This window comes from Protopterus annectens, chromosome 3.part1, assembly GCF_019279795.1.
Source record: "Protopterus annectens isolate FY-2018-M chromosome 3.part1, PAN1.0, whole genome shotgun sequence".
Classification (NCBI taxonomy): domain Eukaryota; kingdom Metazoa; phylum Chordata; order Ceratodontiformes; family Protopteridae; genus Protopterus; species Protopterus annectens.
The window spans coordinates 221,871,242-221,898,243 of NC_056732.1; the positions used below are offsets into that span (position 1 = coordinate 221,871,242).

The 27,002-nt window shown below is 39.6% G+C and overlaps 1 protein-coding gene across 1 annotated transcript in view; it reads right to left on the bottom strand.

Annotated features, from left to right (window-relative positions):
- The window catches only part of MRPL3 (mitochondrial ribosomal protein L3), a 780,509-nt gene that overhangs the window by 345,318 nt on the left and 408,189 nt on the right, over window positions 1-27,002 (bottom strand). The window contains 1 exon segment of the mRNA XM_044066729.1: window positions 19,261-19,372. Coding sequence (XP_043922664.1) covers window positions 19,261-19,372 — 112 coding nt within the window.

Sequence of the window (27,002 nt, forward strand, 5' to 3'; positions counted from 1 at the left end):
TTTACATCTTCTACAGGTAAAAATTCCTTCATTCAAAGAGATATCCAAAGATGTAATATTATGGTTGCGGAAAAGAAGTCTTTTCAGCTTCTTTCTATTTTTAAAGGCAAAGCTCAGTGTTTCACCCACAATACTCATCAAATCTTCACCTACAGTTAAACGTTTCCAATTCCTTATGTCACATGCCATTACTGAAACTGAGTTGGCATCTTAAAAACTGAAATACTCTATCCTTTCTTCCATGTGTTGCCATGCCACTTCTACATCCAGAATAATCTGGTGTTCTGTTCTCTGACTCCGTCTCATCATCTTGATTGTCAGACAACCTTCACGTATCTCATTTTCTTTGTAGCCACGTGCTTTCAAATGTTCCAATGATTGAGTGGCTTCTTCCCCATCTACCTTATCTTCAGTGCATAGCCTAGAAGTTCTTAATAACTGAGCTTTAATAACTTGTGAAAATATGTGTTGAGGATGCACGCTGGTTCTAAGTAAAAAAAAATATTTTTCCAGCATCCCTTTCTGAAAATTTTAGTGTCAATATGGCCATCATCCTTAAGTGTCAGGGTAACATCCAGTAAGTCTATTTATTTGTTTGACCAATGCGCTTTAAACTCCAAAGACGTTGTGGTATTATTCAAGTATGAAACAAAATCAATTCATCCTCTTGACCATTCCAAAGAAAAAATATGTCATCCACAAATCTACCATAGAAGATGACATACTCTTTCTAACGATTTTGATTATTAAATATATTCTCCATCTCCCATTCAGCCATATCAATATTAGAGTAACTACTGGCACAGGGATTTCGCATGGCAACCCCCCCATTTTTGCCAATAGTACTGCTCACTGAAAACAAAGACATTATTCTTCAATATTATCTCCAAAAGCCTACTGATCCTCACCGCATCTTCCTTCTCTAAGATTTCATGATGTCTCAAGAATCTACTAATGGCCTGTATCCCAAAATCATTGGGTATAACCGTAAATAAGCTTTTAACATCTAAATTGACCATAATAAAATCTGTAATGTATGTTAACTCACTTCTAATAATATAGAGTGTTTCAAGAAAATGTGAAGTATCTTTAAGCACTGTAGATGCTTTTGGAAGTACCTTCTTTAGCTGACTTTCAACATATATTGAAGCTGGTTCTGTAATCCAACCTCCCCCTGATACTATAGGGCAGAGGGGGGAGTCATGTCTGTTCTTGTGTACTTTTGGTAGACCACTGATCTCTGGTATAGTGGGGTGTTCAACTCTAAGATACTCAAAGTTCTTGAGTGGTGTTCCTAATCATGAATAATTCATACAGAATGCTATTAACTCATTGGATAATCTGATGGACTTCCTCTCTTGATATCTTAAAATAGGTCTTATCATCATTACATTTCCATAATCTTCCTTCGATAATCAGTTGAGTTAAGGATGACGGTGGCACCACCTTTATCAGCTGGTTTTATAATAGTCTCTATCTCTCTCTTGCATTAAACTATGAAGTGCTTGTTTCTAATTAATATTGAGAATATGAAACATCCCTTTGCTGTGTCTACATCTGAGATCAGCAACTTCCTTTTTGACATATCTGCACAAAAATTCTATGGTTGGATGGAGTACGGGTACGAATGTACTAGCCAAATAACAAAAATCCATGACCAGCGAAGCAAAACAGCAACAAAATGATATATGAAAAGAAACGTCCTTTATTTCAGATAGTCCACAAACAAACATGTCACAAGTGCTTTCACTCGGGTATTCCTGAGCTTTCTCAAGTGATCATGTGAATGAATGTACTAGGTTTCTCAACTAAATGTATTTATTTACTTATTTAGATTTGTTACCGGGTAAGTCCAAGCATTCCTCATTACAGTTGCTATTTTTAAACATATTCCTAAGGGTAATGTTGCAACCAAAACATTTGATGTCAAACACAAATTCATTCAATGGTGAATTGGTCACTGGAATGAAAGGTAGACCCTTATTCAGTTAAGTTTAATCATGATTCAGTTAACCTATGGTCAGGTAGGTTAGCTACCAGGGAAGATACATTTATGTTGCCATTTTTCTCCTTTTCCCGCCTTGACTCATGGAGCAATCTCATTGTGTGTGCTCTACATGTTGTTCCTTCAGCAGTAGTGGGAGTTTCGGAAAAAACGAACTATACACGGAAGTATCCTTAGGTCTAGTTCCAGTTCTGATACAGCTGTCAAGGGTCTTTTGTGCTAATGCCCCCTGTAGTATCTTGATCAATTATATTCTTATCGGTATTCATAGGCTTGTTTACAGCAACCAATCCAACAGGGGATTCAACAGTCATTCTGTTTTCTCTGTAACAGAGCTATGTTTTCGGTTATCATCTATTTCTTTGTCTTTTCTATTGAAACTGACGGGGGTTTTCCCATTTCTATTATTCATTCCACTAGCCACACCCCTTTATTATCTGCACTTCCTTTATTGTCAGCATTTTCATGTCTAGGCCATTCAAAAATATGTCCCTCTAAAATTTTGGTAATCCCTTGTAAGCTTTTATGTTCTTCACTTTTTCCAAAAACGCTTCAGTCAGTAATGCATCCATCTAGGTACATTTGTTTAGCTTCTATTTGTTTGGTGGCCGTTTCCTCAAGTGGTCTATAATAATCTATAAACACTCTGATATAGTTAAAGCTGGTCTCAAGGTTTATGCTTGCTATCTTGCTAGTAAATCAGGGTGTGCATTACCCAAACTAGGCATACATTTAACTCTTAAGCCTCTCAGGGCGAAGCGATAGTGCAGGCAGGCTTCCAAATGGAAGCGCTGCCACTGTAAGCAGCAGTCTCCACTTCCTTAAAAATGCTATCAAAACTTTCCATCTCAGAGGAGTTACTAAAATTATTGAAAGCATTAGTGGACAAGTCCAAGTTCAAAATTGGATAAACTTGCTTGAAAACCATGTCTGGCTTCGTCTTGTTGAACACACCACCTTATTTCCTTTAACATAAGTTTCCTCATGCTTATCTGTAGCCATTCCTTCATCCATGTGCGAGTGCAAAACCAAAACACAAGAAAACTAGATAAAAAATGGTTGCAAAAAGCCAAAGACAGCCCCTTCAAAAGCACAATCATGATCCAAGAAAAGACATGGTACATCACGACCAAAGCAAGAAGAACTTTAATAAAACCAGCACTCAATGGATGGTTCAGACTTCTAAATGCTTCCAAAACTTTTGAAAGATTTGCAATTGGCAGACACATGAAGATCCTTGCACCTGTAAGACGGTGACTTTACTTTTATTGCTCACTAAACCGGAATGAATTGCTGACTGGACTATGTCCTTGTCAGCACTCACTAATGTGGAACATGGCATGTCTGCCCTATCAGACCACAATTTTGTACTATGTACAATAGCAGCTCTGGATCTAGGCAATTTTCCTACAATCAGGAAGTTTGACATATTATTGCTGTGGTCCCTTCAACAAAAGTCTGCTCTTAAGAAGCTCATAAAGGACTTCTAGGAGTAGGACACATAAAAGGGATAAGATGTTTTTAAAGCATGGGAGAATTTCAAGGGGCTAATCAAGAAATTGTCAACAGGGACTCCGAGACAAGAATTTTGCAGGCTAATAAGTTTAAATAACTGAAGCTTAAAATCATGAGGCTGGAAAAACATTATAAAAACGATAGATCGTGGCTCAGTTGTTCATAGGTATATACTAGGCTAATGACCACCAAGGCCTTTATAAGCCAAACCAATTATGTCCCCATGTATAATGGGCATTTATTCAGAGGAGGTATGTTAGGACATTTCTAGAGGTTATGTGTGTGTGTGGGGGGGGCATGTTATTTTGGGTATTACTATCTGCCTCTTTCTTCTGAGTTCCCCTCCACTGATCAAGGTTTAGGTTAAATAGGGTTAGGTCTATACTCTACTCTACATGGATGGGGAGCATGTTCCAGAGCATGGGATCCTTTGTGGCACATCTGTTTTGCCAACATGTCTTTTTTCTGTCACAAGCAAAATGTAAATACTTGGATCTAGTGGTTCTGATGGTGTTTGTTTTGCGGATGTGTGAAAGGTTCAGTCTTGATTCAGAGAATGCCTTGCATGCCAGGCATACATCACCTCTGAGTAACCTGTAGGAGACAGAGCTTTAAGGTGACCCATACAGGACAACGTGTTTACATCCTGGATTCTCCTGGTAAGAAACCTTTGTAGACATTCCAACTGTTGTATATGTCTGCTCAGTTATGTGCTGAAGGGGACATTATATTCAATGAAGGGTCTGATAAAGGCCGAATAAAGTGGCACTAGGATTTCCTTGAACATAGATGCCATGCCCTTACTTTTAAGTTGGGCAACATAAAATGATTTTCTTACTACCGTGGCCACATGTTGGTCAAATGGCAGATTACTGTCTACATTTCTTCCCAGATACCTGACGACCAGGTCACAGTCAGATCAAGTTGCTTAAAAATTAATGTAAAGTTACACAATTTATCCAGGTTCACTACTAGTTGGAAAGGCAGCTATACCACTGATTAAAGGTTATCCCGGTCTCCTAAAATTTGTAGCTAGCAGACTGGAGGAAAGGAGAAGTCTGCATCACTTCTATAAAAGCTGGTAATGGGATAGTGTTCTTGGATGTGTACCACACCAACAGCTATGCTAAATGTTACCATAGTTAGTTAAGTTGTCAAGGCAGTGAATCATCCCCTGATCTAAGGTAGCCCTTTTTACATCAGGCTCGTGTCTCAGGTCAGTGAAATGGAACTATAAATGTTAAATCAATCTATCACAACTGAGGCAATAGGAGGCTTCCATACAGAACCTTGCTAATGGCATAGTGCCGGTGCAGAATTACATGCTGGAAGAATTATACAAAGTTTTAAGAAGGATTTAGTCAAACCCCTGCTAGAGTTCAGAGTTATTTACAGAGGGGGAGCTGAGGCGTCATATGTTACATTCTCTGATTGGTCACAATAATCTTACTACCAAAGTTGACCTGGAACTCTACGATTTTTGCCCCATATATCTTCTAAAAGTGAGGAAAAAAAATCTATGTAAAAATGTTAGCTATACAGCTAGAGAGCATACTCCCCTCCATGGTACATGTAATACAACAAGGACTTGTGAAAGGGAGACAGGGAGGCATTGGGTTGATTCTTCTCTGGTTAGATTTGGTTCAAGCAGCTCCAACAAAACTTTATCCGTCCTCATTCTCATTAATGGCTCTGTTTCCTGATCTCCAGAGTGGACAATCTTATGGGATATCCTCCAGACCTATGGACTGACAGGGTCTTTTCTGCTGCAGTGCAAACTATTATATGCAGAACTACTAGCCCAGGTGACAACACAGAGTACCAGCTTAGCCTTTCTGTGACAGACAAAGGCTAGACAAGTGTGTCCTGTGTCTCCATTGCTGTGTATCCTGGCCACTGAGTCTCTTGCACATTTTCTGAGATACAGCTATTCTAGTGGGACATCAACATTAACCCATGGGAGGGTATAAAATCATCATGGTTTGCTAACAATGGCATCCTGTTGTTGAATGACCCTATCAAATCTCTAACATTACAAATGTTGAGCAATTCAGGAATATTTCAGATCTCATGGTAAATCTCAAGAAACCAGCCTTGTATCCCTTGAATGAGGAAGGTACAAAGCAGTTAAAAGGTGGGCTGATTAGCCACTCTCTATAACCAGTAATAAGTATATGGATATGAAACTACACCATGACTTATCTCAAAGTAGAAGATTTACATACACTCCCTTTTAGAGAAGTATAAGGGTATTTCTGTGTAAGTGGTCTGATCTTAGGCTCCATTTTATGTCTAAAACAGATTGAGTTACAATGTGCTCTCTGCTGAAACTTACATTTTTGGCATGCCATTTGCCACATGTTATAAGCTTGTCCTATTTGGCAAAGCTGCAGAAGACAGTTGACTCCTTTTTATGGAAGTTTCATCATCCTAGTATTTCAAAGAAATGGTTATTTGTACACACCAAGAATGGGGGTGGGATATGTTTATCAGATTTCCTGTCCTATGCCAAAGTGGTGCAGTTAGCCACCTTTTGGCAGGCTGGTTCTCCACTCCTAAAACTCATCTGGACTGTGCCTGAACCTGTAGTAGTAGTACCCTACCTGAACAGTCCTGTGCGATGCTGGGACTGGAGCAAGACATGGAACACAGGTGGTATGGAGGAGAAGATGAAACTACATTTTTGTCAGAGAAGAACTTTGGACTTGGTAGGATTTGGGCTTCTGCTACACCTCTACTTGACTAGCCAGTATACTAGCAATCCTGACTGACAAAGGGTTTTACATACTGGAAAACAAAGGGGGCAAGTAGAAGACAGGATTGTGGAAAAGTTACAGAAACATTAACTGAAGTTATTGATTACTTCTGAAGTGAAGGATTTAGTGTAAAAAATACAACTCTGGTAACATCACAGCATGATGGAGCAATGAGTCCCCAAATTAGAAGAAACAAGGAGAATGGAAATCATCTGATCACTTGCCTTCAGCAGGAAACCAGTACAAAAGTAATTAATGAGGTTTATTAATTGAAAGTATTTAAATGGTTCATTTTTAGTAGAAAGCTGTATTCTAATGAAGTCTCTTACAGAAGATGAAAGCGCTTAATATTAATAAATTACTGGATTTTTATTCTTATTTCTTGAGTGCATTTTTTACAAGGATGGTATTTCAGTTATCTTAGTGACATTTGTGTGGTTTTTACTTGGTGTGGTGTTCACTGGTGTCAGTACAAAAGTTTAGTTGGAGTTGCACAGTGAGGAAAAAAGCAGGAAACAGTGGCAACCCTTATGCAGTCAATGCTGTGGAGTGATAGGCCAGTGAGTTCCCACATGAAAGAACAGATGACACAGGATGCAACTGAGGAGAATATGCCACAGGAAGATGTTCTGGAACTTTCTGTAGAATACCTGCAGGAAATGGAGAATAAACCATGTGCGCTCAGTTTAGAAGAAAATTATCTAAGGAAAGAGATGCTTGATTTAACAGAAATGAATACATATAAAGACCGATGAAAGAGATATTTCAGAAAGTCAGAAGTCTGACAAAACAAATGAACACAGTAATAAAGACCAATAACAGAAATAACATATAACAGAAGTAAATAGGCTATATTACTGTGCAGCTAAATTAAGAACAGATAAAACCTTACCACAAAAACACAGGCCAATAAGGGAAAGAAAGGGAAGTAATCAAATGCCATCATGGAGGTATCAAATAGAGAAATTATAATTCAGTTAAGACAAGAAGTGCCACTGCCAGAGTCTAGAAGAAGGAACAGATCACAAAAATACTTAGAAAGATAGACATGATAAAAAAGCAATGCGCAGTATCAGAACAGACTAGGATCTTTCATACACTATTGCAAATAATAGGCTAAAGATCTCAGCACAGACAGAAAAACATATAAGATATGCAGACACATATAAAGGAAAAGTACATAATAAATAATTCATTGATGACCCAAAAAAGTTTTAGAGAGAATTAGGAAATAAAGCAAAATGAAAAGAAACAAGAAATAGATGCATTTTGGAGAAATATTTATGAAGATCCTGTGGAACATAAAGATGCTGAATGGATAGAAGTAACTCAAACAATAAAAGTTTAAATGTACAGGATATGAAATGGGAGGAAATGACGGCCATAGATACTGAAATACAATTAAGAAAAGCTCCTAACTGGAAACCCCACATCCAGATGCAGTACCTAACTTTTGGCTAAAAGTGTTCACATCCTTACATGAAGATATAGCCCAGAGTAAGAACTACTTGCATGTGCATCCTGAACAGATACCAACCTGGTTAACAGGAAAAAAACGATACTCCTCCTTTAGTGGAGAACATGCAAGCTATTCTAATAACAGCAGACCAAGAACTTGCCTTTTGTCGAGTTAATAATCATTTAAAAGAAAACTCAATCATGTCAAAACAAAAGGGTAACAAAAATAAAGTCATATAGAACAAATCATCATTTGTTGTTAAAGTCGTAACGGAGAATTGTAAAATAGGAGAAGAATACAAGTGTGGCATGGACAGATACCACATTCATGGATAAAGGAGTGCTTAGAGATGTAAAAGATACACCCTATGTTGATCAAATACATTACAGTAACCGTAAAACAGTGGCAAACCACTGTGCAGCCAAGCCATGATAAAGGACAAATTATTTCCCCAGGGATAAAAATTCAAAGAGGGATATTTCAGGGCGACTTGGTCATCACTGCTCTTTTGTCTTGTTCTTATCCCATTTAGCAGTCTACTTAACAGATTAGGTCATGGTTACAAACTAGCTCTCAGAAACAACAAAGTGTAAAGACTTGTCTTCTTTTTGTGGATGAATTAAAACTGTACAGTTTATCAGATGAGGAGGTGATAGCACAACTGAAAGTGGTTTAAACTTTCTCAGATGACACAATAATGTCATCTGGTCTTGATAAATGTGCAAAAGCAACATTTAAAGCAGAAAAACTGCAGTGCCAAGAAAATATCAGTCTGGGACAGGAATGTGATATAAAGGAACTTAAGAAGGAGGGAGTGTATAAATATGTGGGAATTGAAGAAGGATTGAAAATAAAACATGAACAAATGCAAAAAACCCCAGTAAGGAATATTTTAAAAAAACTAAGATAAATACCAAAAATTGACTCGATATCTAGGAACAATGTCCAAGCTATAAACCAATTTGCTCTTCCTGTTTTGGGGTGACTGACTGGCCCCAAAAGGTATTGGATCAGCTGGACAAGAAAAATGCTTCACACTTACTAAATAATATATAAAACTCAGTGTTTACCAATATTACATATTCCTTGTTCTGAGGTATGGGTCTCCTTGAAATTAATTATTTGCAATCATAGGGTTGCATCCATATCTGCTGACCTCACTACATCCAAACATAGTGAAAGTTTTAAAACACAAGGAGAACAAGTCTAAAATGACTTCCCTAATTAGTTTAGCTGAAGTATATCTGTGTCAAGCAGGAGCAGAAATCAAACCAGTAGTAGACGAAAATCAGGCAGCAACTGAATATGCCAAAAAAACAAAAGAAAGAATACAAGAAGGATAAAATGAGAAGACAAAAAACGTGGAAAAAGACAAATACAGTTGCAAGTACAGAAAACTCCTGGAACAAACTCATGTTGATTAGAATCTGACGCAGGAATGGTAAGGAGAGGTGAATTTAAACCAAAAGATGAAAGATTAATATTGGCGATCCAGGATAGTAGACTACATACACACTGGTTTAGAAAATTTAGAAAGTCTATTGAACATGTGGGAGAAACAGACAAATGCAAGGTCTGTAATACAAAAGAGGAAAGAGTTGTACATCTTGTTATTATGAGTGATATACTAATGGCTGAAGGTTTGTAGACTGAAAGGCATAATAATGTGGCAAGACTTTCGCATTGCTGATTGTGCAGACATTACAATATTACAGTACATGAAAACATGAGCTACAAAGCATTATAGAGAATTATGACATTTATATCACATGGGATCACCCATTACCAACAGTTCAAAAACATATGTGAGAAAAACCCAGATACAGTAGTCCATGAAAAGAAGACAAAAGGAGCATTGATCACTGAAATTGCTACACCCAGTGATTACAGTGTTTTATGTACAGAGAGACACAAAGTCATAAAATACCAGGATTTGCAGGCAGAAAAAGAGGGCAATGTGGAAGAAGGATACCCAGACAGCTCCAATAGTTGTAGGAGCAATGGGTCTTATAAAAAAAAATGAATTTAGTCTTATTTAGATTTGTTACCAATACATGTAAAAAGAAGTTATGTACTTATCATAACGTTCCATCTGTGTTATCCATTTTCATTTTTCCCCAACCTGTGGGTTTTGGATCCAACTCGGCCACTTTACAAGCCCAGGATTTGAAGCTTGAGCTCCTCCCCTCCTACCCACAATATCTCATTCCCCCAAATCACCTCAGATCTAGTTTGCTGCAGACATATTACAAGTCATATATATTGACAGATTATATATAGCTATACATCTATATCTATCTATATACATATATATATATCATATGGCAGGTACCTACTGTACATACTGAACAAAGTTCAAACTCAAACAGAAACTGTAGTTTCTATGAACATATCCATCAGATCTCTCCTACACATGGATAGGGGGAAGGACAGCGGGGAGGCTGAGGAAGAATGAAAATGGACAACAGAGGTGGAACATTATAGTGAGTACATAACTTCTTGATCTGATGTTGTCATTTTAATTTATTCCTCAACCTATGGGACAAAGTCCACAGCTACAATAAATATAGGATGCCCCTCATGGAAGGATATTCCAGAGCACCGGAGAGCCAAAAGCAGCCCTATTCCTGGAAATTATGTCTAGTTTATAGTGCATAATAAAATTATGAGAACTTGACCAAGAAGCAGCTGTGCAAATATCATCAATAGACACTCTTGACCAAAAGGCTTGAGATGTTGCCATGGATCTCGTAGAATGACTTTTGATGTGTCTATGTAAAGGAATATGTCTCAATGAATAAACAAAAAATATATAGTCTCTCAACCATTTAGCCACAGTGGATTTGGCAAATGCTTTCCCCTTCTTTACATCTGAGAAAGATAGGAACGGTTGGTCAGATTTTCTGAAAGACTTAGTCCTATCCAGGTAAAAATGCAACTGTCTATGAACATCTAGTAGATAACTGTTTTGTGTAGCAACTTTAGGCAAAAAGGATGAATGGTAAACAAAGTCACTCTACCTTTATGAAAAACCAAATAAGGAGATTTAGGAGAGAAGGTATGTAGTTCAGATACTCTTCTTGCCATAGTAACAGCTACCAAAAGAGCTGTTTTCCATGAAAGAAATTTCAAATGTACTTTGGCTGCAGGTTTAAAGGGGGAAAAACTAATACTTGTAAAATCACAGTTGGATCCCAAGGAGGAGTTGTATCTTTAATTGGGGGCTGAAGTAAAAAGGTACCCCTAAGGAACGCCTTGCATTGTTTCAATGAAGCTACAGATGAAGAATCTTCTTCAACAAGAACATCTGAAATGGCTACTAGCTGAACTTTTACAGTGGAATAGTTGGCTCAATCTTGGAAAAGAGAAGCCAGAAAATCCAATACTGCTGGAGTAGGAGCCGTAAAATGACCTACTTGCTTCTGTTGAGGCCATATGGAGAATATTTTCCATTTACTCTTGTAGGTTTTCCTGGTAGATGTTTTGTGGGAAGAAAGCAAAATCTTTTGGACTGAGGATGAAAGCCTGAAATGTCTAGCCATCATTGGAACTGGAGAAACCATGTGGTCAGTTTGAGGCTTTGAACATCTGGTTAAGTTTGCCTAGAGGGATGGAACAGGTCTGGAAGTAGTTCCAGTGTCCACAGCGGGCAAATCAGGTAAGACCAAAGGAAGTTGAACCAGACCTATTGAGGCCAGAAAGGAGCAATGAGGAGTACTTTGCTCTTCATACTGTGTGCTTTCTGAAGAAATCTGAAAATCAGGGGAAAAGGAGGGAATGCACAGAGTAGACTGTGAGGGCCAAGCATGAACTACAGTGTCTCTTGGTGACTGTCCCTGAGGAGGGATTAAGGCAAAGAAACTGCTGCATTTGTTGTAAAGAGGGAATACAAAGAGATCACAGCAAGGTTTACCCCATTTAAGGAGGATCACGTTTGCCACTGACTGATACAGAAACCACTCATGAGGCATCATTAAAACTCTTCTGTGCCTGTCTGTTAGGATGCTGTACTCCTCCGGAATGTGCATTGCAGTTAGGACGTGGTTGGTACAGATTGCCCATTGCCACACACTCATTGCTTCTCAACACAGAAGATAAGACCTGGTTCCTCCTGGTTTGTTGAAGTACCACACTATCGACATATTGTACATTTGTACAGCAACTATCCCTAGAGGGAGAAAAGCTGTGTAGTGCTTGCAGTGACAGTGCTTGCAGTGATAGAAGGACCGCTCTTATCTCTGGGATGTTGATATGCAATTTGGTCTCCTGTGACGTCCATGTGCCTTGGACTGTCTGACCCAGAAAATGCCCCCCACCCCAGCTGGGAGGCATATGTGGTCAAAGTGGCATCTGGTGGGGAAAGACCAAAGTGACATCCTTAAAGAACAACAAAAGCCAGTAAAATCCAAAGGTTTATTCGATATACTCTAGTGACTCGGCTACAGTAAGCCTTCAAGGAGTAACACCAAACACACCCAATGCATCTTTTATAATCCCAGCAGTCCATAAATCAATAAAATAATTAATCAATTAACCAATAAAATTGACTTTACATCACACTTCTCCAACAGCAATCTGTATTAAGACCTTTAGGTAACAAAGTACCATATTTTAAAATAAAAACAGTTTCTTTTTTTAAAAGTAATTTTACAACAACATTTATATCCAATTCTTCAGTAGCCACTTGTTGCAAAATACTAGCTTGCAGTGTATGATATTGCCCATTATGGTATTCATAAAAATGTTTAGCTAAGGGACTCTCTGTTTTGCAGTTTCTGATGTCTTTCATGTGCTCCAGCAACCTTACCTTGAACATTCTTTTTGTTTGACTTATATAATACTTATTGCAGCCACATCTTATTGCATAAACTACTCTACTTGTTCTACAATTATATCTACCATCAGGGACAAAGCTTTTATTATTAATGTTATTAAATACTCTCTGAAAATACTGGCAACAATTACAATTAGTGCAAGAAAATGTGCCTAGTTCAGAAATTGATCGTGACATTTTAACTTCTGGTCTATTAAATATTGTATGCACTACCAGATCTTTGATGCTCCTACCTCTTTTATATGAAAATACTAACTTTTTTAGCAATAATTGATTCAAATCACCATAATTTTGTAAAAATTACCAAAAATGTAAAATAATTTTATTAATTTTATAACTACACACATTATATGTGGATACTAAAAAAATTCTATTATCAGAATCTACTATTCTATTTTTCAAAAATAACCACTATTTACACTTTTATACTTTATTTCTTCATTACTTTGTTCATCACATCTAATTTTAGTTATCCGTTTTATATCAGCATCAAGCAATTTGCTATCATAATTTCTTCTAATAAACATCTCTTTTGTGTTCTGTATTTCTTTTAAGAATATTTCATCTTCATTACACAAACGAGCGATTCTAAGTAGCTCTCCATATGGTAAGGCTTGAATTGTCTGTGCAGGATGACAACTAGATGCCTTAACAAAATCATGGGGTGTACCAAATTTTCAATGTACACTGGTGACCACCAATTTACCATTAATTCCCTGTAATTGAATGTCCAAAAAGTTTACCTTATTTCCATATGATATTCCATCAAAATAAATATTAAACCTATTTTGTTGAATGCTAGTTATGAAACTCTGCATTTCATCCAGACCATCTTCACACAAGAAAATCAAGTCATCAATGTATCTATAATACAGTTTAACATATTTCTTTACAAATGGGTTGTTATTAATACATTCTTTTTCAACTAGCCCCATGAAAATGTTTGCATACATAGGTGCAAACGGGGCCCCCATAGCTGTACCCTGGAGTTGATGAAAAATCATGTCAAAACAAAAATAATTGTTTTTCATATAAAAGAGGTAGGAGCATCAAAGATCTGGTAGTGCATACAAAATTTAATAGACCAGAAGTTAAAATGTCACGATCAATTTCTGAACTAGGCACATTTTCTTGCACTAATTGTAATTGTTGCCAGTATATTCAGAGAGTATTTAATAACATTAATAATAAAAGCTTTGTCCCTGATGGTAGATATAATTGTAGAACAAGTAGAGTAGTTTATGCAATAAGATGTGGCTGCAATAAGTATTATATAGGTCAAACAAAAAGAATGTTCAAGGTAAGGTTGCTGGAGCACATGAAAGACATCAGAAACTGCAAAATAGAGAGTCCCTTAGCTAAACATCTTTGTGAATACCATAATGGACAATATCATACACTGCAAGCTAGTATTTTGCAACAAGTGGCTGCTGAAGAATTGGATATAAATGTTGTTGTAAAATTACTTTTAAAAAAAGAAACTGTTTTTATTTTAAAATATGGTACTTTGTTACCTAAAGGTCTTAATACAGATTGCTGTTGGAGAAGTGTGATGTAAAGTCAATTTTATTGGTTAATTGATTAATTATTTTATTGATTTATGGACTGCTGGGATTATAAAAGATGCATTGGGTGTGTTTGGTGTTACTCCTTGAAGGCTTACTGTAGCCGAGGCGCTAGAGTGTATCGAATAAACCTTTGGATTTTACTGGCTTTTGTTGTTCTTTGGTGATATCAGTTTTATTTTGTTGTTTTCTTCAAAGTGACATCCTTGACTGACTTCCGGGAAATGAAGCCATCAGAGGAAGAAGTTTTTGCACACCCATGACAGCTTAATCAGATGGTTTAATGGGTGTTGGTGTAGCGACCACTGGACTGATAATGTCTACTGTAGAATTCTCATGTGTATGTGTGCTGTAGGTAACATGGTTTTTGTGGCAGCCATGGAACCCAGAGCCCTGAGTACTAGCTTGCAACCTTAAAATGTAAAAGCTTGTCTGGAGTCAGGTAAGCCAAATTTTTGGTAGTGTCCAAATTCACTCCTATAAAGTCTATGGTTTGAACAGGTTGTAACGGAGATTTCTTCATGTTGATGGCTATGTCAAGAGTGGGAGCCAACTGTAACAGATAGTCCCTGGCTTGGATGAGTACATGCCTGGTTAGAGCGGTTAGGAGACAGCTGTCCAGGTAAGGAAATGTGGATTCCCTACAATCTAATGTGAGATGCGACTACTGCCATGCGTTTGGTAAGCACTCTGGGGGCTGTGGTGAGACCACATGGAAGGACTCCGAATTGATAACGGCTGGCCCCCAGTCTCAAGCAAAGATACTTTCCGCAGCATTTCTCCATTTTGATATAGTAGTATGCATCCTTAAGTCTACAGAGCACATCCAGTGGTCCAATTTCAGGAGAGGTAGAATGGACTGAACCGTGACTATCCTGACTTTTGAGTTCTTCACTGATTTGTTCAGAGATTTCAGATCCAGAATTGACCTTGGAGCCCCTTTTTTTGGAGCTAAAAAGAATATTGAGTAGATGCCTGACACGATTTGGCCATCAGGGACCTCCTGGATGACTTTTGTGAAGCAGCTTTGAAACCTCTAAAGCTGCTGCCTCCCTCTGATTGGGTGGAACATCGGAAAGGTAAGCTCTTGGTTTGGGAAGATTTAAAAAGGGAATGGCATAACCTCTGGATATGATCCTTTGCACTCACCAGTCATTTGTAAGAGCTAGCCAGAATTCTAGGTGCAAGGATAAGCGTCCCCCCCAACTGCAGCTACAGAAGGACAGTCATGCCACACTGTCAGGGGCATTGAAAAGGCCTGACCAAGAACAATTCCAGAGAGCCTTGATTCTGTGGACCTCCTCTGCCATGAGGGTGGCATCTCCCATTGTAACCATTTCCCTCTCTGCCTCTGGAGAAAAACTCTCCCCGAGTTTCCTGAAAAAGACCCTGAGACTTCTTGAACCACAACATTTTTTATTACCATGCCGATTCCTGGTGAAGGATCTTTGTGGGGTAGAAAACCAGATTCTAATGGCAGATAAGGTCTTTCCATCTTTCTCACTATGGGAGAGTGTGTCTCTGACTGTGGGGCCAAACAATGAAGATTCATCAAAAGGTGTATTGACGAATGACACCTTGAAAGGTTCTGCAAAGTCACACAGCCGCACCCACACACGACGACTAATGGCAATGCATTCTGCAGCGTGGGAAATTAACCACATGGACGCATTGGAAACTGATTGAAGAGTGGCCATTCTGGAGGAAAAGGTCTTCTGTTCTTCATCAGACATGGACTCAGGGACAGAGCTAGACAGTTCCTTGACTAAGTCCCTCTGTAGCCTTGTAAATTATGTAAATAGTTCAATTCTCACAAAGCAAAGGTGACAGAAGTATAAACTCTCTTGCCAAACCTGTCCAAAGCCCTACACTCCCTGTTAGGGGGATGGAAGTGGAGCTTTCCTGAGCCAGCTCCTTTTAGTGGCTGCTGCAACAACCATGGCATCTACAGGGATCCCTTTGGTCTAATGAGATCTGTCTAGAGGCACACAAGTATATTATCCACCCATTTGGGAATGGGCTCTACAGACTCCAGTGCCTCCCATGCCCTGGTAGATACTTGGCCAATAACAGCATCTGCAGGGGGGGCAATCAAGATGTTGATAGGCTGGACTGGAAAACCTCCAATAACGCTGTCTCCTCAAGGGTGGGGTTTTGGGCAGACCAACCACCTTTTTGATGGAGGATCTTTATGATGTCTGCAGAGGAGACATCATCATATGGAGATTTTGGCCCCCCTTCCTCAAATCAATGTCTGTCATGATTGATTCCTTGAGGGAAATCCAGGTGTCTTCTTTTACACTTTCTCTTCTGGGGGAAATCTTCAGTGGGATGCTCCGGGGAGGTATCAGAAGAGATACAGGGTTCCAATGGTGTAAGAGATTGGAGGCTTCCTTGGACCGGCTAGTCCACTACTGCCTCCTGTATGGAGACATGAGACCTCAGTCAAAGATTCCAAGGAGGTAGGAATCGGATCTGACGGTGGGAGAATTGTGAGTTCCCTAGGCCAGGAGAGGACCTTCTCCACCACAACAAAGGCAGATGGGCACCAAGGACCGGACAGTCATTCCTCCAGAACCGAAGCTGAAAAAGCAAACTTCTCCAGAGCCCCCGCAAATCCTCCTCTCTGATGGGAGAGTTGGCACTGAGCTGTCGAATGCCAGGTCTCTGAGGGGTAGAGACAGCTCCACAAACTTCAAAATCAAAGTAAGCCCCCCGGACTTAACATCTAGATTTCCATTCCGAGATGCACTTGGCCCCTATGGGGTCAGAGCTGAGCATGTCAGGGAAATGGTCAGACTCGAAGTGATGACAACTACCAGATCTGATGTCTCGGTTCTGGGGGCCATCGGATCCAATGACTCTGAAGCAGAAGTTCGGATCAGAGAAGGAGCTACAGGATGGAAGGGAGAGTGTCTGCTCATGGCTCTGGAGGGGGACCAAGCTGGCAAAACCTCAATCTGAATCTGTGTCTTGAGGAACTGTCATCAGTTTATTCATTTTGCAAATGTTACATGTACTTTCTAGGTGCGCTGGGCTTAGACAGTAAACGCACTCCCTGTGGGCATCAGATAAGGGAATCTTGTGCCCACAGGAAGTGCATTTTTTTAAAACCCAAAAGTTTATCTGGCTTATCAGCCATAATAACCCAAAAACACTATGTTAACTTTAAAGGAAAGGAAAAATAGAAGAAGAAAGGAACCCGAATGGCAGAAAAACAATGGGAAAAAATCTAACTAGACCAAAGACTTTTTTTTTTTAAATGAGTTAAGATTTCTAGGAGCTGATGATCAGTGAAACCTTGAGGCTCCCACAACGAGCAGCAAATGAGATCTGAGGTGATTTGGGAGAATGAGGTATTATGGGTAGAAAAGGAGGAGCTCAAGCTTTGAATCTTGGTCTTATAAAGTGGCCGAGTCAGATCTGAAACCCATAGGTTGAGGAACGAATGAAAATGACATCAGATGTCAATATGAACTGCAGAAGGTGTCAATGCTGGGCACACTGCTGGTGCTGTGAAAAGCACTTTTGGCTAACATCAAAGAATGAAACAATACTAATTTCATGAACTTTAATCATATGTTGACTTAGGAATGGGGTCCATTCCCATCATGGTACTAGAACCTCAAAAGACTTGGGGAAATTAAACCCTGACAGACCTGTTTGCAGATGCACACGGGAATTCTTTTCTATCGTATCAACAATACTTGGATTGCCAAACCCATAGCAATATAAGAGATGTAGCAATACCTCGAGTTAATATCTACAGCCAGTTGCTATGCTATCAGAAATTTATAGGTAATGATCACAGCTGGTTGGGAAAGATTTATAAGGACTCAATCTTTTCCTAAGGTGCAACAACATCCTAGTAAGGAGTTCTTACAGAAACGTTTGTATCTGCCCTTAACCTTCTAAAATCCAAAATGGTGTATAGCACTATCAAACAAGGGCAGAGAGATGAAAGCCTCACCTCATGGAGGAACTTTAACCCCAGCCATGGTCTTCACTCAGTTCAGAGAATGGTATGGCTATGGCAAACTCCCCTGTGAGACTTTATAGGTGGGGGTTGGAGGAAGGAAATTTTATGTTGAAGATGTGCATCAGTAGCTGCAGACTATCTACACCTACTTTTGCTCTGTTCAGTTTCCTTTAGAATATGGGCAAGAGTAGTTGAGGCACTAGGTGCTGGACAACCCCCCCCCCCAAAAAAAAAAAAAAGGCCAGACTGACTTCTGGGTGCTAGGTACTATGAATTAGACATTTCCTATAAGCAAAACAGAATGGTTATGGCTGAGACTAGCTGCGTTTTTTTGTGCCATTATTTTCAGATAATGGAAGATGGGACCAATGGACATTGAAGCATTACTATGAATGAACACAAACTCTAGCACTGCTAGGAGGACAGTGTTTATTAAATTTTAAAAGGTACTGGAGTTTATTTTTCTCTTCTGTAAATGATCATGGTTTTTCTTTTTAGCAAAACCTCCTCCCACGTGGGTCAGACTGAGGCAATGGGGGCTTGCATATAGGACCTTTCAAATTATGTGCAATGTGAACCAATGCTTCTTTTTTCTGTCTTGTTTCATTTTTGCATTATAATGCTACTGTATTTCTCTGACAACTATTTTGCAAGTGCTGAATCAATAAAATATTTGTTAAAAAATATCTTAAAATCTGAGCAACAATTTTTTTGGAGGGATGGGAGAGGCTTTTGGATGAAAAAATGGGTTTATTACAGGAACAGTCATTCATTTTAATTTCATTAGCTGGATTTGCCATGCTGGGCCAGGCCAATTTTCAGGAGGAGCAAGCAGTAGAGGTACAAATAGTGAATATAAAAACAGATATGTAACAATTATACACCTTGCATGGAGTACACACCAGTTATACAGAATACAGCAGAAGCAAGGAGAACAGTTATGTAACAGACACTAGAAAAATTAATTTTTACACCAGTGTTGTTTCTTTTGTAATCAGAATGGCAATTCTATTACATCAAGCATATTTCTATAGCAATGTAAATGACGAAAATAACTCCTCTAGAAAAGAAAGCCTATTAATACAATATAATCGAAACAGAAAAGCCGTTTACCAAGGTTTTAGCAATGCCTCCATGGAATACATACCCCTCCAGGGCCAGATGCTCCAGGTCTCCTATGTGTTTTGGTTTGTCCATGTGACGCAGGCTGTCCTTTAAATCCCCACCGTTTCATAACTCCTTGAAAACCTTTGCCAATTCTGAAAAAATATAGATTTAGCCAGACATTTTTAGTAAAAATAAAAAGGGGGTAGGACAAGACAGGTTATATTGATTTTCAACATCAAGACATGGAGACATTCACTGTTTTCATGTTATTATTTGTTTTATTTTTATTTGCATTTGTTTACAGGGAAAGTCCAAATGAGCAATAAACCCACTTTCAGCAGGGGCACGGGAAGGAAAGCTCTAGAGTTACAATAATTCATGAAACAGAGTCATAAAAGCAGAAAAGTGAAATAATACATGAAACAGAATAAAAAACAACTAAATAAATCTGTGGAACTCATTGATGGTAACTAGTACATTTTGATTGCATTTACCTACTAAGCAAAAAAGAAGAGTAAATGGGAACAATGGGATATCGAGGTGAAATCAGTTTGTAAATAATGCTAGGAATGTTAGAAAGTGTAATCAATGTGAGTTAATTCCAGGAGAATCCAAGTTAGTGAGTACAGGAATAGTTGTTACTGGATAAAATTGCTTACAAAACACTTAAGTGCATTCTCTATTTACACAACATAATCTTTTGATTATTCCAACAGGCTTACCTATTTTGGTAAGACTTCTCTTATTCCTTTCAAAACGTACAATGAAAGGAGAAATAGTCTGTTTAAGGCATAATTTAGCTTAAAGGGCCAATGTTCAATCTCTTCAAAAGATATACTATCATTTTAAAACTCCATCCTAGCCATTTGCCAAAACAGTTTACTTATGGGAAAGAAACTGAAAACTTCAGAAATGGGGCACACATCTAGTAATTAAGAAAATGTTTTTGGCATTGGTTGCTGGTTCTGACACTATATTCTAGTTAAAGTCCTTCAGACTAATCATATCATAAATCGTACAAACTCAAAAATAATCAGTAATTTTACATTAACTGCATTTAAACAGAAAGCTTGTATGTTTAGCTAAATGAGAATTAAAGGGTCCAGGCACACGTGTACAGTAATTACATTACTCAGGCTACTCAGGCATCTTTTAACTTAGTTGAAACATGGCTCTCCAGCAACCAACTCATCATTAAACCTAAAAAAACTAAGCTGTTACTCTTCCTACCTAAAATGTTCAACAACATTAAACCCTCCTTTTCTATACAGTCCCTTAATAACACTCCCATTCAGGTAGAATCAAGCACTAATCTCTTAGGCGTAACCATCGACGGATCAGCTTAAATTTGACTTGCATGTTAATAACTGTATCAAAAAGACTCATTCAAAACTAGGGTTCCTTTACCATAACAAGAAGTTCCTTACCTCTGAAGCCAAGATTACTCTCTCTTACCTACCTTCTACCCAGTCTCATGTACAATTCTCAAATTCTCACAAATCCTAACTCAGCACTCCTGACCAAACTCAACTCTACCTGCAACAAGGTATCTACATTTGCGGCCCAACAAACCTACAAATCCCATCACTGTCTCTCTGTAAAACACCTAAACTGGCTTGAATTACCCCACCAACTTCTTCTTTCTCAGCTCCAGATCATCCATTCTATCCTACAGCAGCCTTCCTACTGCTCAGCACTATCCCTTCTCATTTCCCATTATTCTCCCTCCAGACCTCTCCGAAGCTCTAACCAAGACCTACCACAAATCTACAAACCCAAGTCAAAATTTGGACACAACATATACAACTATCACCCCACTATTGCCTGGAATAGGCTCCCACTAGAAATCAGGACCCTTACACATCCTAAACAATTTAAGACACCCACCAAAGAGAACTTTAAAAGTCACTGGTTCTGCCACTGCACTCTCCCTCCTCCCCTACTTCTCATACCTTAATCTACTTTCTGCCCTTAACTCACTCTTCTCACTAGCTCTCTCTAATCCTCCTTGACTACTCTTTCTACTGTCTTCTAAAATATATTAAGCAAATCGCCTCAGAGAAACATTCTATTGTAACTGTCTTGTCTTCATGCAACTACATTGTGATAAAACTGGGTTTTTTTAACCACTTACCCCAAAACTATATTCATCTTAATGACATATTTAGTTTTATACATCTTGAAATAGTTTTGCTATACTCCTGATTATTGACACTGTATAACATTGTATTGCTACTTAATGCCTTGTAATAATCCTGTATCATTGCTGTTTAATGCTAATTTATAATGAAAATTGTATAATATGTTGGAGCTTTTCTCCCTGGGCCTCCGCTGAAAAAAGGCTCTTCAGCTCAGTCAGACAGTCCCGGTCAACAAATGTAAAATAAAAATAAATAAAATAATAAATAAATCTGTCTTCTCTCTCCCCAATCTGGGAATGACTCTAACCAACATATACATTTTGATGCTATTTAACAAAGAATATCAACGCTTCCGTGCACTCCACTTTTTCTATTATACAACTGCCTCTCTCTAAATACATCAATATCATGAATGTATACATAGTAAATAATGTACTTTCCACCTTTATTATCCGCTTTTCTGGAAAAAAATTGTATTTACTGCAATCTTACAAATGTTAGTTTTTATAACTACGTACAGATGATTTACAATTGCTTTAATAACCATGTACACATGATCTACTACCTCTGTACAACTTGTTCTCTAATCTAGTACATATGTATGTAATGGATGTTGCTCCTATTTTACAATTGTACTTTGCTAAGTCTTACTACGTAATATTACTTTTTGCTTATTTTTACTATGTAATATGGAGCTTTTCTCCCCAGGCCTCCACTGAAAACGTGTTCCTTCAGCCCAGTGGACCTCCCCAGTCATCAAAAGTACAGTTTTGTACCTACCATAAATGTAGATGTTCGAAGATCCACATTGCTGCAGTCCTTACATATGGGTAGTCCGCTGTCCTCGGTCGGCCCGAATACCAAAGTATTAGGCTTAAAACTGACATCAGGGCCAGGGTACAAAAGCGCATGACCGACGTCATATCCTCAGTCTTTTCTTGCCCCAGATGTCAGAAGGCCCTAACAAGAAAGGCCAAAGCCAAAAAACAGCAAAAAATAACCAACCACCCCTGCACTAACCATATTTACAATATGTACAACCCAAACCACACCACCACCTCTAACTACAGAGGGGAAGGAGGGAGGGTAATTTGGACTGCAGCAATGTGGATCTTCGAACATCTACATTTATGGTAGGTACAAAACAGTACTATGTTCTTCATCTCACATTGCTGCAGTCCTTACATATGGGTAGAATCCCAAAGCAGAGGTAAGGGAGGATGGCAAAACTATAAAGCATTAGGGGCTGCCAAAATGCCCTGTAAAATTGCAGTGGCAAATCCAGCCCTAGATTTAGAGTAAAGTGGAAGGTGGTAATGCTTAGAGAAAGTATGCACTGAACTCCAAGTAGCTGCTTCCAAAATATCTTTAGTAGCCACCCTTAAAAAGCTGTAGAAGTGGCAGTAGCCCTAGTGGAATGAGGCCTAATCCCGCTGGAATCTCCTTACCATGATGGGAATAACAGAAAGCAATACAAAACCAATCCACTTAGAAATAGTTTGTTTTGAAACAGGTTTGCCCTGAGAACCCAAAGCAAAAGAAACAAACAACTGCTGAGACTGCCTGAACCCTTTAGTTCTGCTCAAATAATATCACAACTGTCTGTGTATATCCAAAGTGTGCAAAATCCTCTCCCCTTTATTTTGGGGGTTTGCATAAAAAGTAGGCAAATGAATAGTTTGGTTTAAAGCCACACTAGAAACCACTTTAGGCATAAAAGAAGGGTTAGTACGCAAAGACACCCTATCCTTGTGGAAAATTAAGAAAGGCTCAACCGCCATAAGGGCCTGTAATTCAGAAACCCTTCTCGCAGAGGTAATGGCAGTTGCTGCAGGCTCAAAAGGTTGTAGAGTGAGTTTCTCCAACACAAAATTGAGATCCCAAGCAGGAGTAGGAGCTCTACGTGGGGGTCTTATATTCTTTGCCCCTCTAAGGAATTGCTTAAACAAAGGATGAGAAAATAATGGTGGGTCACAGTCATAGTGAGCAGAAATCGCTGCAGCATGAACCTTTATAGAGGAGAAGGACAAACCTTTGTCCAATAACTCAGTAAGGTATTGAAGAGCAACACTTAAATTAGGTTTAGAAACATCAAAGTCCTTTGCTGTACTCCAAAATAAAAATCTCCTCCATTTATCTCGTAAACTTTCCTTGTACTAGGCCTTCTGGCCTCCAAAATAACATTCAAAACTTGTTGTGGAAGCTGAGACCCTCCAGGGTTTAAAACAGAATATGCCAGGCTGTTAGATGTAGAGAGTGAAGTTTGACATTGAGTAAATGACTGTTCTCCTGAGACAGCAGGTGAGGAATCGAAGGCAAAGGCCATGGAGGCTCCTACCAGACTTCTCAGTAATGGGTACCAGTGCTGTCGAGGCCAATCCGGAGCTATTAAAATCATGTTTGGCTTGTCCTGTCTGACCTTCAGGAGTACCTTTGGGAGGAGAGGCAGAGGTGGAAAGGCATACACGTGAAGATTGCTCCAATTGAATGAGAGAGCATCCACTTTCCAAGCTGTGGGATGAAACCTTTTGTGCAAAACTTTGGCAGCTGGTAATTTAGTGGAGAAGCGAACAGATCTATGTCTGGAGTTCCCCATAACACTGTTAATTTCTGAAATACATGAGGATCCAATTTCCACTCGTGGGGATCCATAATTTGTCTGCTCAACACATCTGCTAAGGAGTTCTGTGCTCCTGGCAGAAACCTTGCCTGAAGATTTAGCTGTAAACTGAGAGCAGTCTCCCACAAAATCATTGCTTGTCTGCATAGAGGATATGAATGTCCCCTTGCTTGTTGATGTACCACATGACAGTTGTGTTGTCTGTTTGAATCAACACCTGCCCTGGAAGAAGTAAATCCTTGAAAGCTATCAATGCAAATTGGACTGCTAACATCTCCTTCAAGTTGATATGTAAATGTTGAAGTCTGGCAGGCCACGTGTCTTGTACCCATTTTCCATTTAGATGAGCTCCCCAAGCTTTGTCTGAGGCATCTGTCGTTAAAATCTGACTCGCATCTGGTCGGGTCACAGAGAGTCCCTTGTTTAGGTGACATTCCTGAGCCCACCACAAAAATTCCTTTTGAATGCAAGGTATTATCTGAATGACGGTGTCCAAATCTTGGCAGTGCTGCGTCCATACATTTTTGAGATACCATTGTAGCTTCCTCATATGCAGTTTGGCATTGGGAAGTACCAGAATACAAGATGCCATGAACCCCAAGGCTTGAAGGACTGTCCTTGCAGTCAGCCTGGACTGACGAGACAATTGGTGGAAGTAAAGAGAAAGATTCTTTTGTTTGTCCGGGGTCAAAAAGGCCATCTGGGATGCTGTATTCAGTCTCACACCCAGAAAGCACATGTCCTGAGAGGGTACTAGACTGGACTTTATTTCGCTCACAGAATACCCCAGGCATCTTAACACTGCCATCACATACTGTAAATGATGAAGAAGTTCGTCCTTTCCTTGGGCCAGAATCAGGCAATCGTCCAAATAAGGATAGATTTGTATTCCTCTTAGCCTGAAGAAAGCTACCACTGGAGCCAGAACCTTCGTGAACACTCTGGGCGCAGTAGATAAGCCAAAGGGCAATGCAGAGAACTGATAATGAAAAGTCCCATCCAAAACGCAGATACTTCCTGCAACTGAGCCTGATAGGAACATGAAGGTAAGCCTCCTTGAGGTCCAGAGTCACCATCCAGTGATCTTTGCCCAGCAGAGGTAAAAGCTGTTGCAACGTCAACATTTTGAACTTGGGAATGTCCAGATATGTGTTGAGGATAGATAAATCCAAAATTGGTCTCCACGTGTTCCCTTTCTTTGGTACTAGAAACAGGCGAGAATAAAATCCTAGGCCCACTTCTGGCAGAGGAACCGGTTGTATGGCCCCTATTTGAAGTAGTAGAGAAATTTGTTTGTGAGCCTCTAGTCTTTGCTGAGGAGGAACGTCTGGCATGCCTTTGAAAGGAGGCAAGGTATGGAAATAAAACTTGTAACCTTGGTGTATGATATCCAATACCCATTTGTCTTGGGTAATCAAAATCCAATTTTCCTTGAAGAGTGCCAACCTTCCTCCCAAAGGTGCTGCCAGGCAAGAAGGATCTGGCAGCTGAAAAAGTAGGTCATTGGGCCTGTTTACGAAAGGACTGGCCCCTGCCCTCACCAAGATTGTGCAGGTGAACTCCTGTTCTAGGTCTGAAAGAACTCTGAGCTCTGCCCCTACCACGCCTAGATCTACCCCTAGACTGAGAATCATAAGAAGGATACGTCCACCCCTTAGCAGGCCAATTCCTACTAAACTGAGGCTGAACTTGCAAAAATCTTTAACAGCCTGCATAGACTTAGCCTTGTCTTCCATTTTCTTCAAGACTGACTCCACAGGTGAACCAAACAACACATCAGACTGCAAAGGAGCATCCAAAATCCTTGTCTTAACATGGTCAGATAAATTCTTATCCTTCAGCCAGGCGTGCCTGCGAAGAACTGAACCAGTGGCAGCCACCCTAGACGAGGCCTGCACAGCATCAAAACCACATTGTAATGAATGCTTACCCACCTGTTCAGAGACATGCACCAAATCTTGTAATTCTTTACACTCAATGCCTTCCGCCAGAGCATCCACCTTAGACTTCAATTGAGAAAGAAGAAAGTTTTGATATTTCAACATATGAAACTGGCAATTCAAAGCCCTCATAGCTAAGGTAGAAGATGTATAGACCTTCTTTCCCCATCTATCCAAAGCTCTGGCCTCTTTATCTAGAGGAACCGGATGTTACAACAGAGGCCTTGACACCCTTAGGTCCCTGACTAATAGTTTCTGGGTCCGCCCTAGGACTCTTATAAAGATATTTATGAGCCTCAGGCACCCTGTAATACCTATCCAGTTTAACAGGCGCAGGAGGCAGAGAATCAGGATTAAGTGAAGCCTCTGAAAACACATCTTCCACAACATCCAGAACAGGGGGTATAGCCAAGGGCCTATGTTGGGGTAAAAGCAAAAATTCCCTAAGCCTTTTCCGAGAATCAGAGAAGTCCTGACCTTCCCACTTAAAATGTTCCCTCATAGAATGAAGTGTCTCTGAAAAAGAAAAATCCTCTGGAGGAGAAGCAGAAGGAGTGGAATCATCTGCATCAGAATCCGAATAAGGAGAGTACTCCTGCAAGTCTTCAGCCGAAGACTCTGAAACATCGAAGCCTGCTCAAAACTTCCCAACTCTGGCTCCACCCTAGGCCTCTTATCAGGAGGGGGCAAAGAACCTCTAATCAGAGTAATCATATCTTCTGCCATTTTAAGCATGTGCTTCTTAGGCACAGACCCTGCTGAACTAGGAGTGACACCAACAGAAGCTAAACCTGGCCTGCCTCTGGGACAAGCCTTGGAAACAGAAGGAGAGGGCCTAATCACCCTAGGAAGGGAGGGGAGTACAGTAACCTGAGAAGCCCCTTCAGCCTGACCTGCCTCTTGAGAGGCCACATCCTGCAAAATCAAAGTCTCCCCCTGAGACTCCAGAGAAGTCTCCGTCGGAACCACCGGTTCCACTGAAGCCTCTAAAGAACCTGCGTCCGGAACGGACGACTCATCTTGCCTCGGTTTAACTGTTTTGTCTTGCGCTTCTTGGCGCCGGAGAGTCCGACGGCATATT